This window comes from Anabrus simplex, chromosome 7 (genome assembly GCF_040414725.1).
Source record: "Anabrus simplex isolate iqAnaSimp1 chromosome 7, ASM4041472v1, whole genome shotgun sequence".
In the NCBI taxonomy this organism is placed as follows: Eukaryota; Metazoa; Arthropoda; class Insecta; order Orthoptera; family Tettigoniidae; genus Anabrus; species Anabrus simplex.
In genome coordinates, this window is record NC_090271.1 from 346,848,385 (window position 1) to 346,863,489 (window position 15,105).

At 43.2% G+C, this 15,105-nt stretch overlaps 1 protein-coding gene across 6 annotated transcripts in view; it reads left to right on the top strand.

Annotated features, from left to right (window-relative positions):
- Positions 1 to 15,105, top strand: part of LOC136877650 (cyclin-D1-binding protein 1 homolog) — a 77,773-nt gene that overhangs the window by 15,623 nt on the left and 47,045 nt on the right. For 5 of the 6 annotated variants that reach the window (XM_067151852.2, XM_067151854.2, XM_067151855.2 and 2 more), the window contains one exon: positions 13,461 to 13,523. The exons of the other annotated variant lie outside the window; for it this stretch is intronic. In XM_067151852.2, the coding sequence (XP_067007953.2) occupies positions 13,461 to 13,523 (63 nt within the window). The remainder of the gene's footprint in view (positions 1 to 13,460; positions 13,524 to 15,105) is intronic. 6 annotated transcript variants of the gene reach the window in all.

Sequence of the window (15,105 nt, forward strand, 5' to 3'; positions counted from 1 at the left end):
TGTCAACATTGCCTGCATCCAGGAAACCAAGTGGAAAGGTTCAAAGGCAAAGGAAATCGGAGATGGCTACAAACTCATCTATCATGGTACCAGTACACGAAATGGTGTAGCAATAGTCGTCGACCAGAATTACCGCAACAATGTCACCAGTGTCAACAGGGTGTCAGATAGGCTTATGTTTATCAAGATTGACTCAACTTCCATCACTGCCCACATTGTATCTTGCTATGCACCTCAAACTGGATGCACTGAGGATGAGAGGATGAATTTTGAAACAATCTGGATGCCCTCCTTCGAGCAATTCCCCAGGATGAGTCCATTATTCTTGGAGGAGATTTAAATGGACATGTCGGGTCTCACAAAGAAGGATATATGCGATGCCATGGAGGACATGGGTTTGGTGTGCGAAACGATGTCGGATACTCGATTGCGCAGAGGCTCATGATCTGATTGTTACCAACACATATTTTAAAAAGAGGCCAACACATCTGGCTACTTATACAAGCGGTGGTCATGCTACTCAGATTGATTATTGGCTAATCCATGAACAAGATTTTAAGCTGGTAACGGACACTAAAGTAATTCCGTATGACAGCATTGCCCCTCAACACCGATTGCTTGTCCTCGATATTCGTAGCAAATGGAAATTGTAAGTTCCCATGAAGGGAATTAGATTCTTTTCCACCAATAGAGCATATAAAAAATCAGATCAAAAATTAGATGTATGGCTTTTCCGGCGTTTGCTCTATTAACCAGCGTTTCGTCTAGTCTAGTGTCAGTCCTAAGACGAAACGCTGGTTAATAGAGCAAACGCCGGAAAAGCCATACATCTAATTTTTGATCTGATATTCGTAGCAATGTTACACAACCCAAACCTAAACCTAAGACTGGGCCTGACCGAATTAAGTGGTGGCGGATGAATGCCCAACGAAACGAGTTGATGACAGCCTTAGCAAACTTCTCCGTGAAGTCCGATCAATTGGTTCAAGACATGTGGAAAGATGCTGTGGAACAGATACATCAGGCGGCGACAAAAACGTTGGGAAAAACCATACTCGGACAAAAATATATTGATAAACAAACCTGGTGGTGAACAGACGAATTCAAGCAAGCAATCAAGGAGAAAAAGATAGCCTACAAGACTTGGTGGAACTCACGTCTTGATGCTGATCTTCAGCAATATCGCGACCTGAAATCTGCAGCAAAAAGAGCTGTAGCTGCAGCAAAGGACCATTATTACCAGTCACTATACGACCAGCTCGACACACCATCAGGAGAAAACAATATATATCGTCTTGCTAAGTCCCGTCACCGTTCAACTCAGGACATTGGACACGTCGTGCACATCAAGGGAGCCGACGCCAAACTGCTACGAGATCAACAATCCATTCTCCAGCATTGGGCAGATTACTTTAATAACATCAGCAACAAAGAATTTACGCATCCACCAATTTCTAGTCCTGATCCTATCGTAGGCCCTGTTCCCTCAATTACATCCGAGGAAGTAATGCTTGCCATTAGCAAAATGAAAAATGGAAAAGCAACTGGTCCAGATGACTTACCAGCGGAAATCTGGAAAATGCTCGGAAAGCCTGCTTCAGAGTTCCTTGTCTCACTCTTCAACCAAATCTTCGCCGAGAAACAGCTTCCACACTCATGGACAACTAGCACAACAGTTCCAATCTGGAAGGGAAAAGGAGATGTGAGTGATTGCTCGACCTATCGCCCTATACGACTCCTCTGTAATACTTTCAAGATCTTTGAACGTGTACTTGACAGCAGACTCAGATGTATTGTCTCTGTAACACCAAACCAGTGTGGATTTGTTAAGGGATGCAGTACCATCGATGCTATCCATGCCACACGCCTCTTGATGGAAAAGCACAGAGAGAGACAGAAGAGTGTACACATGGCATTTCTAGACCTAGAAAAGGCTTTTGACCGTATCCCACACGAACTTATTTGGCGAGCCCTTCGCTGTCATGGCGTCCCTGAAGAGGATATAAGCTGGGTGCAACTTCTGTATCTCAATTCCACTAGTGTCGTCCGGAGTCCTGCTGGAATCTCTCCGCCTTTCGATATCACTGTGGGTGTTCATCAAGGTTCTGCCCTTTCACCATTGATATTCATCCGCTGCATTGATACGACAACAGCTGACATACAGACTTCACATCCCTGGACCCTTCTTTATGCCGATGATGTGGTACTTGCACAAGAAACCCATCCTGAACACCAGCATTAGGTTCAAACGTGGAAGGACAGACTGGCTGAAAATGGACTGCACCTCAATATCCAGAAGACGGAATACCTGGAATGTGGCCCCCAAACCAAAGGTACCATAAGTATCAGTGAAGAAGACCTGCAGAAGACCATGCAATTTAAGTACTTGGGATCCGTCGTCACCTCAAACTGTGACACTACTCCTGATACTCGGATGAGGGTAAATGCAGCTTGGCTCAAGTGGAGACAGGTCACTGGAGTCCTCTGTGATAAAAAGATGCCTCAATATCTAAAGGCAAAAGTTAATAAGAGTGTGGTACGGCCAGCAGCGATCTATGGGACTGAATGTCGCCCCATGATGAAACAACAGGAGCAAATGTTGACAACCATGGAGATGAAGATGCTTCGATGGTCCATGGGGCTGACCGATGTGACCACATAAGGAACACGGACGTCCGGCAAAGGTTTGGTGTCGCGCCCATCATAGACAAAGTGAGGGAAGCCCGTCTCCGCTGGTACGGCCAGGTCATGAGAAAACAGGACGACTCAGTTGCCAAAACAACGCTCCACATCAACCCAGAGGGAACAAGACCACGAGGAAGACCGGCAAAGAGATGGACTGACAACATCAGGGCAGACATGCATAGTGTTGGCTTAACACCAGAAGATGTCAACGACAGACAGAAATGGAGGAGATGTAGCAAAGCAGCAGACCCTGCAAGTCTGGATTAATGCTAAGAAAGAGAGAGAGGCCTAGAGATACTTAGTTCACTACAGATCAGATAGTGGTCTGTATCATCGAAAAATCCGCGGAAAACTCGTACATTCCTAACAGATTTCCTGAATTCAAAGTCTGTTAAGCCTCCCATGTGTAGCGGTGAATAGCCTTATGCTTGAAGAATGTATTCGTAACAGCTAAACCCATACTAGCACAGAAGTCCAGCAAACGCTTCCCATTCCCATTAGATTCCATATCTTCCCCACATTTACCAATCACCCTTTCGTATCCTTCAGTTCTATTCCCAACTCTCGCATTGAAATCGCCCATTAGCGCTATTCTGTCCTTGCTGTTGACCCTGACCACGATGTCACTCAATGCTTCATAAAACTTGTACACTTCATCCTCATCTGCACCCTCACATGGTGAATACACGGACACAATGCTAGTCCTAATTCCTCCCACTGACAAATCTACCCACGTCATTCGCTCATTTACGTGCCTAACAGAAGCTATGTTGCAATTGTGCAATTTTTTATCTCGCCCTTCACAGCTGTTTTTTGAATTGACGCTTATTGAATAAGTGATTTCAATCCCTAACTGCCAAATTTCATCTCAACCCAAATATTTTTAAAATGTTATGTGCAATTTTGAGACGATTGTATTTATTGAAATCTAACCTATGATGTAGATGTTGATTCCCATAGGGAACCTAAAATATTTGTCCTGAATGAGTAAATTTATAATACCAATATAATGGTCCGTTATTGGACATTATAAATTATCCAGCTAACTCATTCTTGGTTGCCTGCGTTTCGCCCTCGTGTGTTAAGTTAGGCTTGTCAGTTGGGACTTAGCACACCACCCAAGACGCAAGGCTAGTGCATACCGTGGAGGCCACTGCATAGGCTATTTGAAGCCACCAGCAGTGCCAATGCACTGTGAGAGCTATGTCTCAATTTCCAAAAATAGATGCCTGCCTGGCCATCAAATGATGTAGATGTTGATTCCCATAGGCAACGTAAAATATTTGTCCTGAATGAGTAAATTTATAATACCAATATAGTGGTCCATTATTGGACATTAGAAATTATCCAGCTAACTCATTCTTGGTTGCCTGCGTTTCGCCCTCGTGTGCTAAGTTAGGCTCGTCAGTTGGGACTTAGCACACCACCCAAGACGCAAGGCTAGTGCATACCGTGGAGGCCACTGCATAGGCTATTTGAAGCCGCCAGCAGTGCCAATGCACTATTATATTGGTATTATAAATTTACTCATTGAGGACAAATATTTTAGGTTCCCTATGGGAATCAACATCTACATCATTTGATGGCCAGGCAGGCATCTATTTTTGGAAATTGAGACATAGCTCTCGTAGTGCATTGGCACTGCTGGTGGCTTCAAATAGCCTATGCAGTGGCCTCCACGGTATGCACTAGCCTTGCGTCTTGGGTGGTGTGCTAAGTCCCAACTGACGAGCCTAACTTAGCACACGAGGGCGAAACGCAGGCAACCAAGAATGAGTTAGCTGGATAATTTATAATGTCCAATAACGGACCATTATATTGGTATTCTAACCTATGATGTTGATGAAATTATTTTTGAGGAAGTGGAAAGCATGGTAAATAAACTCCATTGTCATAAAGCAGCAGGAATAGATGAAATTAGACCTGAAATTGTGAAGTATAGTGGGAAGGCAGGGATGAAATGGCTTAGTAGAGTAGTAAAATTAGCTTGGAGTATTGGTAAGGTACCTTCAGATTGGACAAAAGCAGTAATTGCACCTATCTATAAGCAAGGGAACAGGAAGGATTGCAACAACTATCGAGGTATCTCATTGATTCGTATACCAGGCAAAGTATTCACTGGCATCTTGGAAGGGAGGGTAATTAAAATTTGTCAAAACCCACACATCACTTCTTTTATATTGGTCTTTTAAAACCAAGATTAAATTGTAAGCCAGATCTGTTGAGCCGTTTGGCATGAGGAGCATTTTATAAATATATCAAAAATTGTTAAAAAATTGATAAATTTATGAATATCTCAAAAACTGTTACTAATAGAAACTTGAAACTTTGTATGTTGTATCATACTGATACTGAAATTAAATGATCAAAATTCTAAGGCGATAGGATGAAAACTGTAGATTTTAGGATATTCACAGATGCATTGCCTTAAGTGGTATGTTCCAAGCTGTCAGTGGAGAGATGGCGTGGAATGACATCAGTAGATGAATAAGTTTGAGTGGTGTTTTTAAAAGTAGGAAAGATCACAATATGAAGATAAAGTTGGAATTCAAGAGGACCAACTGGGGCAAATATTTGTTTATATGAAGGGGAGTTAGGGATTGGAATAATTTACCAAGGGAGATGTTCAATAAATTTCCAATTTCTTTGCAATCATTTACGAAAGGAACAAATTATTTCACATAGGCTTAACTTTTTAAATATATTTTATGATGATCATTTTGAGAAAAAACTAGATTGCCACTGAACTATTTCATGTATTTTAAAATTTGCACATCAGTTTGTTATTATGTTGTATCTGAAACTATCCTCCCCATGAGCTTGGCTGTTTGCAACACCACCAGGATGAAAAAATGAAATGTCGTATGGCTTTTGGTGCCGGGATATCCCAGGACGGGTTCGGCTCGCCAGATGCAGGTCTTTCTATTTGACACAATTGCTCTTCTGTCACTTTGCATGACCTCAGTCTATATCCATCTTCTGTTTTTCGGGGGCCAAGAATTTTCCTCAGGATTCTTCTTTCTTTGTACTACACTCACGGCAGGCAACATTCAATGGAAGAGTGTCTGAAATAATTTGAATTCTCCAATGACAATCATCTCGTACTTCCGCATGGTTTTGTTACAGTTTATATGTTTTTTTATTTATGTGTTTGTTATCTAATGTTTATACAATTTTGTCTCGCCCTTCACGACCATTTTGAAACTGACATTGTATTTCAAGTCTTCATATTCTCTCATTTAATCACACTGATGTAACATCCTTGTATAATATAAATGTCTACATGCTATGCCTATTTCCCACATTTTGGCTGAAGATGACGCCAAACAGCGTGTAAATACATGTTGTAAATAAACTACAACATTTATTTGTATTGAAAACATGGACCCTTTTAAGTTTGCTATCTTCTCTTCTTCTTTGCTCAACAATGTCTGTCTCGTGGCTGCATTCAGTTGTTGGACAGCTCCAGCGGGGACAAAATCCAGTTTCCTTTTCAACAGTGGTATAAGCGAGCACCGCCACATTAGCTAGCTCTCATTTACATAGCAGTAGTCTCTTCTCCTTTGTTCAACAATATCTGTCTTGTGGCTGTATTCAATTGTTGGGCTGTTCCAGCAGTGACAAAATAGTTTCCTTTTCAACAGTGGGATCAATAGGCAGTGTAGTGTTAGCTAGGTCTCCTTTACTGAGCTCTTCTTTATTGAGCGGTAGTATCTTGCTCAGCAATGCCTGTCTCGTGCCTGCATTGAATTGTAGGGCAGCTCCAGCAGGAACATATTCCAGTGTCCTTTTCAAAAGTAGGATAAGTAAGCACCGCCCCGTTAGCTAGCACTTCTTTACTGAGCAGTAGTCTCTTCTTCTTTGCACAACAATGTCGGTGTCGTGGCTGCATTCAGTTGTAGGGCAGCTTCTTCGGCGACATGTATCGGTTTCCTCTTCAACAGTTGGATAAATGAGCAGCGTAGGGTTACCTACCTCATCTTTACTGAGCTGTAGTCTCTTCTTTTTTGCTCAACAATGCCTGGCTGATGGCTGCGTTTATTGTAGGGCGGCTCCAGCAGCGACAAAGTCCGGTTTCCGCTTCAACAGTGGGATAAGTGAGCAGCGTTTTGTTAGCTAGCTCTCCTTTACTAAGCAGTAGTCTCTTGCTCAACAATGTCTGTCACGTGACTGCATTCAGTTGTACGGTACCTCCAACAGCGACAAAATCCGGTTTCCTCTTCCAACAGTGGGATAAGTGAGCAGCGTTTTGTTAGCTAGCTCTCCTTTACTAAGCAGTAGTCTCTTGCTCAACAATGTCTGTCACGTGACTGCATTCAGTTGTACGGTACCTCCAACAGCGACAAAATCCAGTTTCCTCTTCCAACAGTGGGATAAGTGAACAGCGTTTTGTTAGCTAGCTCTCCTTTACTAAGCAGTAGTCTCTTGCTCAACAATGTCTGTCTTGTGGCTGCATTCAGTTGTACGGTACCTCCAACAGCGACAAACTCCGGTTTCCTCTTCCAACAGTGGAATAAGTGAGCAGCGTTTTGTTAGCTAGCTCTCCTTTACTAAGCAGTAGTCTCTTGCTCAACAATGTCTGTCTTGTGGCTGCATTCAGTTGTACGGTACCTCCAACAGCAACAAAATCCGGTCAACAGTGGGATAAGTGAGCAGCGTTTTGTTAGCTAGCTCTCCTTTACTAAGCAGTAGTCTCTTGCTCAACGTCTGTCTTGTGGCTGCATTCAGTTGTAGGGCAGCTCCAAAAGCGACAAACTCCGGTTTCCTTTTCCAACAGTGGAATAAGTGAGCAGCGTTTTGTTAGCTAGCTCTCCTTTACTAAGCAGTAGTCTCTTGCTCAACGTCTGTCACGTGACTGCATTCAGTTGTACGGTACCTCCAACAGCAACAAAATCCGGTCAACAGTGGGATAAGTGAGCAGCGTTTTGTTAGCTAGCTCTCCTTTACTAAGCAGTAGTCTCTTGCTCAACGTCTGTCTTGTGGCTGCATTCAGTTGTAGGGCAGCTCCAAAAGCGACAAACTCCGGTTTCCTTTTCCAACAGTGGAATAAGTGAGCAGCGTTTTGTTAGCTAGCTCTCCTTTACTAAGCAGTAGTCTCTTGCTCAACGTCTGTCACGTGACTGCATTCAGTTGTACGGTACCTCCAACAGCAACAAAATCCGGTCAACAGTGGGATAAGTGAGCAGCGTTTTGTTAGCTAGCTCTCCTTTACTAAGCAGTAGTCTCTTGCTCAACAATGTCTGTCTTGTGGCTGCATTCAGTTGTACGGTACCTCCAACAGCGACAAAATCCGGTTTCCTCTTCCAACAGTGGGATAAGTGAGCAGCGTTTTTTTAGCTAGCTCTCCTTTACTAAGCAGTAGTCTCTTGCTCAACAATGTCTGTCACGTGACTGCATTCAATTGTAGGGCAGCTCCAAAAGCGACAAAATCCGGTTTCCTCTTCCAACAGTGGAATAAGTGAGCAGCGTTTTGTTAGCTAGCTCTCCTTTACTAAGCAGTAGTCTCTTGCTCAACGTCTGTCTTGTGGCTGCATTCAGTTGTACGGTACCTCCAACAGCAACAAAATCCGGTCAACAGTGGGATAAGTGAGCAGCGTTTTGTTAGCTAGCTCTCCTTTACTAAGCAGTAGTCTCTTGCTCAACGTCTGTCTTGTGGCTGCATTCAGTTGTAGGGCAGCTCCAAAAGCGACAAAATCCGGTTTCCTCTTCCAACAGTGGGATAAGTGAGCAGCGTTTTGTTAGCTAGCTCTCCTTTACTAAGCAGTAGTCTCTTGCTCAACGTCTGTCACGTGACTGCATTCAGTTGTACGGTACCTCCAACAGCAACAAAATCCGGTCAACAGTGGGATAAGTGAGCAGCGTTTTGTTAGCTAGCTCTCCTTTACTAAGCAGTAGTCTCTTGCTCAACGTCTGTCTTGTGGCTGCATTCAGTTGTAGGGCAGCTCCAAAAGCGACAAAATCCGGTTTCCTCTTCCAACAGTGGGATAAGTGAACACTGCCGTGTTAGCTAGTATTTCTTTACTGAGTTTTAGTCTCTTCTTTTTTGCTCAACAATGCCTGGCTCGTAGCTGCATGCAATGGTGGGGCGGCTTCAGCAGTGACAAAATCCAGTTTCCTTTTCAACAGTGGGATAAATAGGCAGCGTAGTGTTAGCTACCTCTCCTTTTTTTTCCGATAGTTGCTTTACGTCGCACCGACACAGATAGGTCTTATGGCGACGATAGGACAGGGAAGGTCTAGGAGTGGGAAGGAATTGGCCATCGCCCTAACTAAGGTACAGCCCTAGCATTTGCCTGGTGTGGAAATGGGAAACCACGGAAAACCAACTTCAGGGCTGCAGACAGTGGTTTTCGAACCTAATATCTCCCGAATACTGGATACTGGCCGCACTTAAGCGACTGCATTTAACAAGCTCGGTAGGTAGCTCTCTTTTACCGAGCAGTAGTCTCTTCTTTTTTGCTCAACAATGCCTGGCTCGTGGCTGCATTCAATTGTAGGGCAGCTCCAGCTGCGACATATTCCAGTTTCCTTTTCGTCAGTGGGATAAATGAACAGCGTAGCGTTAGCTAGCTCTCCTTTACTGAGCAGTAGTCTCTTGGTCAACAATGTCTGTCTTGTGGCTGCATTCAATTGTTGGGCAGCTCCAGCAGGGACAAAATCCAATTTCCTTTCCAAGAGTGGCATATGTGACCAGCGCAGATTTACCTAGCTCTCCTTTACTGAGCAGTAGTCTCTTCTTTTTTGCTGAACAATGCCTGGCTCGTGGCTGCATTCAGTTGAAGGGCAGCTTCAGCTGCGACATATTCCAGTTTCCTTTTCCTCAGTGGTACAAATGAGCAGCATAGCGTTAGCTAGCGCTCCTTTACTGAGCAGTAGTCTCTTGCTCAACAATGTCTGTCTCGCGGCTGCGTTCTGTTGTTGGGCAGTTCCAGCAGTGACAAAATCCAGCTTCGTTTTCAACAGTGGGGTAAGTGAGCAGCGTAGAGTTAGCTAGCTCTCTCTTACTGAGCAGTAGTCTATTGCTCAACAATGTCTGTCTCGTGGCTGCATTCAATTGTTGGGCAGCTCCAGCAGGGACAAAATCCAGTTTCCTTCTCAAGAGTGGGATAAGTGACCAGCGTAGAGTTAGCTAGCTCTCCTTTACTGTGCAGTAGTCTCTTCTTTTTGCTCAACAATGCCTGAATGCCTGGCTCGTGGCTGCATTCAATTGTAGGGCAGCTCCAGCTGCGACCTATTCCAGTTTCCTTTTCCACAATGGGATAAATGAGCAGCGTGGCGTTAGCTAGCTCTCGTTTATGAGCAGTAGTCTCTTGCTCAACAATGTCTGTCTCGCGGCTTCATTCAGTTGTTGGGCAGTTCCAGCAGCGACAATATCCAGCTTGCTTTCCTACAGTGGAATAAGTGAGCAGCGTAGCGTTAGCTAGATCTCCGTTACTGATCAGTAGTCTCTTGTTCAACAATGTCTGTCTCATGGCTGCATTCAATTGTTGGGCAGCCCCAGCAGGGGCAAAATCCATTTTGCTTTTCAAGAGTGGGGTAAGTGACCAGCGTAGGGTTAGGTAACTCTTCTTTACTGAGCTCTAGTCTCTTGCTCAACAATGCCTGGCTCGTGGCTGCATTCAATTGTAGGGCTGCTCCAGCTGCGACATATTCCAGTTTCCTTTTCAACAGTGGAATAAGTTAGCTAGCACTTCTTTTTGAACAGTAGTTTCTTATTCTTTGCTCAACAATGCCTGGCTCTTGGCTGCATTCAATTGTTGGGCAGCTCCAGCAGGGACATGATCCGGTTTCCTTTTCAACAGTGGGATAAGTGAGCAGCGTAGGGTTAGCTAGCTCTTCTTTGAGCCGTAGTCTCCTCTTCTTTGCTCAACAATGCCTGGCTCGTGGCTGCATTCAATTGTTGGGCAGCTCCAGCAGGGACAATATCCAGTTTCCTTTTCAACAGTGGAATAAGTGAGCAGCATAGAGTTAATTAGCGCTTCTTTACTGGGCTGTAGTCTCTTGCTCAACAATGCCTGTCTCGTGGCTGCATTCAATTGTTGGGCAGCTCCAGCAGGGACAAAATCCAGCTTCCTTTTCAACAGTGGGTTAAGTGAGCAGCGTAGGGTTAGCTAGCTCTTCTTTGAGCTGTAGTCTCCTCTTCTTTGCTCAACAATGCCTGGCTCGTGGCTGCATTCTTGGTGAAGCGTCGGTACAAATTAATTGTCTGAGGACGGTGACTTTCTCTGGATCGGGTTTTGTACCTTCGGCTTTATTTGATGTCCAAGGAAGATAACTTCTTTCGCACTGAACAAAGTTTTACTGGCATATATCTTTAGGCCAGACTAGCTGAATCTTTCCAAAATCAAATTCAAGTGTTCCACATGATCCTCCGGGGATATCATAGGTAAAACAGAATTTTAATCCATTTATTACCTCATTTATGAATCTCTGAAATGAAGGTGGGGCGTTATGAAGTCCATAAGGTAAAATATTGAACTCATACAACCCAAAGTTTGTTGTAATTGTCTTATTTTTCTTTGTCTTCTTCTTTCTGCCAGTGGTAGAATAAGCCTGCAGTAGATCTAGATATTGTTCTGACTGACATCATCAATTCGTGGAATAGGGTCCTTTCTAGTATTGTCGAATCATTTAGCCGTGTGTAGTCTCCGGGAGGTGTAGAGGACTCCGTAGGACGTCGTATACCATGGTCTAGCATGAGATTGAAACTTCTTAATTTACCAGTATCCAGTGTTCGTGGTGCTAATGTTATGACAAATTTCAGTAGGCACAATCAAAGTTTTTGTTAGGTCAGAGCTAAGAAAACTAATAGGTGGCATGTGCAGTGCTCATAGTGTCAGTTTCAGAGACTAGGGCAACATCGGTAGCAACATTGAGGTTAGTTTTTCCATCTGTTAACCTTTTGTTCTTTTAGTCAATCAGTAGATTAAAATGACTAAGAAAACCTGCTCCTAGTACGCCACTCGAGGTTTTGGCCATGAGAAATGGCCATTCGAATTTTATTTTTAGTCCTAAATCAATATTGGTAATTTTAGTATCATGTGTTGTTATCTGCGGCACCACTATCCACAAGGAACCTCATCCCTGATTGCTTGTCTTTAATGAATAAGCTCCAATTAAGGCCGGTGCTGCTACTGCCATTGTGAGTTTTACACTTCTCTGGTCTACAATCCTTGCCCCAGCAAAAACAGCCGACACCTACTCCTGCTCTTTATGCAGACGCGATAGCTGCGGGAACGTGTGCTTGATCACAACACTCTTCTTCCTCGTTTAATTTTCTTCTCTAGGGCTTCTGTCTTTACAGCAAGTGTGTGTAAGGACATGCCAGAATCTGAGTGTGACTTTGTTGTTGATGTTGAAAGTGAGGGGGGAAAGGCCCTCAGCTGCATTCACACTTTTAAGATCCCAAATGTGATCACCTACCTCAGAAAATTTGTCGAAATTGTCGTCTGATATCGCAATATACTTCTAATATGTGCTGGTAATTTATCTAGTCATAATGTGTGAATGATTTTTTCTGATAAATTCGTTCCTGGTAAACCATGCATTTTACGCAATAACATGCCGGGTTTGAGATGCTCATGCTCACTTACCATCCTCTTGATCTGACGCTCTTCACTCTCAGAAAATATTGTTAATTTTTTCTTTGCGGCACTATACTTACTCACTTCTTTGGGTTTAACTAGATCCCATATATTCTCCGCAACATTGTGATCCAGCTGTATGTATGTTGGTTATTCAGCCCGAAGGCTGGTTTGATCCTCCACAGCTAGGCCAACATCTGTCATAGATGGCCTAGGCATCACTGAAGAGGAGTACTAGGGAAATGAGGAGTGAGGTAGTTTCCCTGTTGCTTTCCTCACCAAGCCAGAAGTTGCTCACATATCAGTCTGCCAATCCCACTGAAATGCACGCACCAACCGACCCTATGAGTGATATTTTCATACCATTCATAACAGGGATTGGCTGCATAAGGAATGGTATTACTAGCATCGCTCATACCTCAGTCACTTTCATACTGTCAAACCCAAGGATGAGACTGAGACAGGTCAGTGAATGTAACAAATTTATTCTGGCCCATACTAGAAGACATAGTGCACTGTAAACACTATATCTCACCAGCAAAGGCATGACTCAGCTGTGCTAGGGGATAATGAAATTTTGTAATCTCTGAAGTGCAAGTATGAACTAAAAGATTATAGTATCTCTAAAGTGATTCCTGAGATCATAAACTGAGCTTCAGCTGGAACAAACCATATTTCCAACTTCTCAGCCCAGAATGTTTCATGCTTACCTTATCAACTACCACCTTCTCCTGGCTTTGTGCCTTCCATGACGTTGACAGTCACCAATATTTGTAGGGGACTAGTATAATGCAACACTTATTTTATACTACAATATTCTTTTACACTGATGTGCTATCGATGATTATGTCTAGTCATAACAATCTTCAAAGACATCAAAACATACGATCATAAATTCTTCTCTCCAAGGAGTACATAATGTGGTCCCCACACCTTCTTGCAAACCTTTTCTACCATAGCGCTCACTGTTGCTGTCTCGTTCTATGTATGTTTTGTTTTTTTCCTAACTGTGGCTGGTATTCAACCTTAATTTCTTTTATGTCTTTTCTTTCCCTTTTATTACATTAGATAAGTTTTCCTTTTCAACCATCTATTCTTATACTTATGTTGTCAATGCTGCTTTCTTGTAAATGATTTATTCTTAACAAACCATCATGTTTCTTTTAAATTGCATATAGTTCTTTTCTTTAGGTGGTGAAGCACCTATTAAAACAACAGATGTCTTCATGCTGAAGGACTTTTGGCTTAAATTGTGTAGGTATATTAAAGCCTGAAGTTATAAAATTCTTCTGATCATTGAGTTAAGATGAGAATGCACATGCTCAAACATGACTAATATTACATCTGGTAGCAGTCAACTGTGGCAGTTCTGTTTCCCGCTATGTTTAATGTATGGTGGTGAATAACATGTTGTACATGGATCATAAAAATATACTGCTGTGTATGAGTGCTGCCGTGCTAATTGTTTTTTAATGTTAGTCCAAGGATGTGATGGTGTGTTACAGATGTCTTAGTCTTCTCGTACTTAAGGTTTCATTTGAAATGGGGAAAGATCAGCATTTTATTTCATATTATAATTTTCCTATTAAAACTCAAGACTACTTCATTTTCAATTAGTGACATACTGTATCATATCCAGAATATGACAGTTTTTGTCTTGCTTAATGTTATTAGATTTCAAATAAAAATCTTTTATCAGAAATCTGATCTTGATAATTATTCTGGCATTGAATGAATAAGTACATTCTAGAAAGGAAATGGTACATCTTCAAAGTAAATTGAAGCGTTTGTTTTATCCCAGTCACCAGATGGGTGGGAATGTGGGTATTTAGGGCTGGGGAAGATTCTTCAAGTTGCTGTAAATAAAGTAGTGTGGAGCACCCTACTGCATGGAGTAGGGTTTCCTTCAACTTTGGAAACAAGGGTGTTCCAAGACCTCCCAATGCCACCGTTGCAATAAGGCTTGACATTGTTTGCGACATGACAACGTGCGTTGTCCTGCAACGCGAAGGGTGATCGCCTTGCAATAAACGGCGACGTTTGCGCCGCATAGCCAGACACGGATGTCGATCCAGAAATCGGCAATGATAGTCGCTGTTGATGGTTTGCCCCTCCGGCACAGCATGCATAAGAATAACACTGCCGTAGTCGTGTGCCACAATCCGCATAAGCTTCACCTGTCTGGGTTCCTGTAGAAATTTCTGTGGACGTGGCGAACCTGGGTGACTCCTTTCATCCGATTGACGCTTTAATTCAGGCTGGGAGGTTTGTGCCCACATTTCATCAATGGCGACAATACGCTGCAGTCCCCTTCATTGTGGAATCTGTCCAGGTGGATGCCAGCTAGTGCATTCCGGTGGCGTTTCTGAATGTCAGCGAGTTGATGTGGAACCCAATGGGATGCAATTTTTCTCATGTTAAGACGTTTCCATCGATGGTCTATGGAAACGAGACCAATCACGGTGTCAATCTGATCTTGAAGAATGGACAGCCGACCTGCGCGGTGCAAATCTGCAGTCTCATTCCGACCCATCATGCAACCATCCTATATGGTAATGTATTTTCGCCGCAGGCTTCGTGTGATGCTCGATATCATTCTGATGTATTTTTGCTATGGGCAACCTTGATTTTAATCTAGTAGCGGTAATCATCTTTGCTTTAGAGCACTGAAATCAACACGCTTCACTTCAATGCCACACAGCGTCATCTGACTACTCCCATATCTCCTGCAAGTGTCTGTTCTCGTAATACATTGTATGAAGGTTTCTTAAGGTGTACTGAACTGTGTGTTGCCACGCTCTGCTTCCCTCTTGGCATATACCAGCTGCGCCTTATA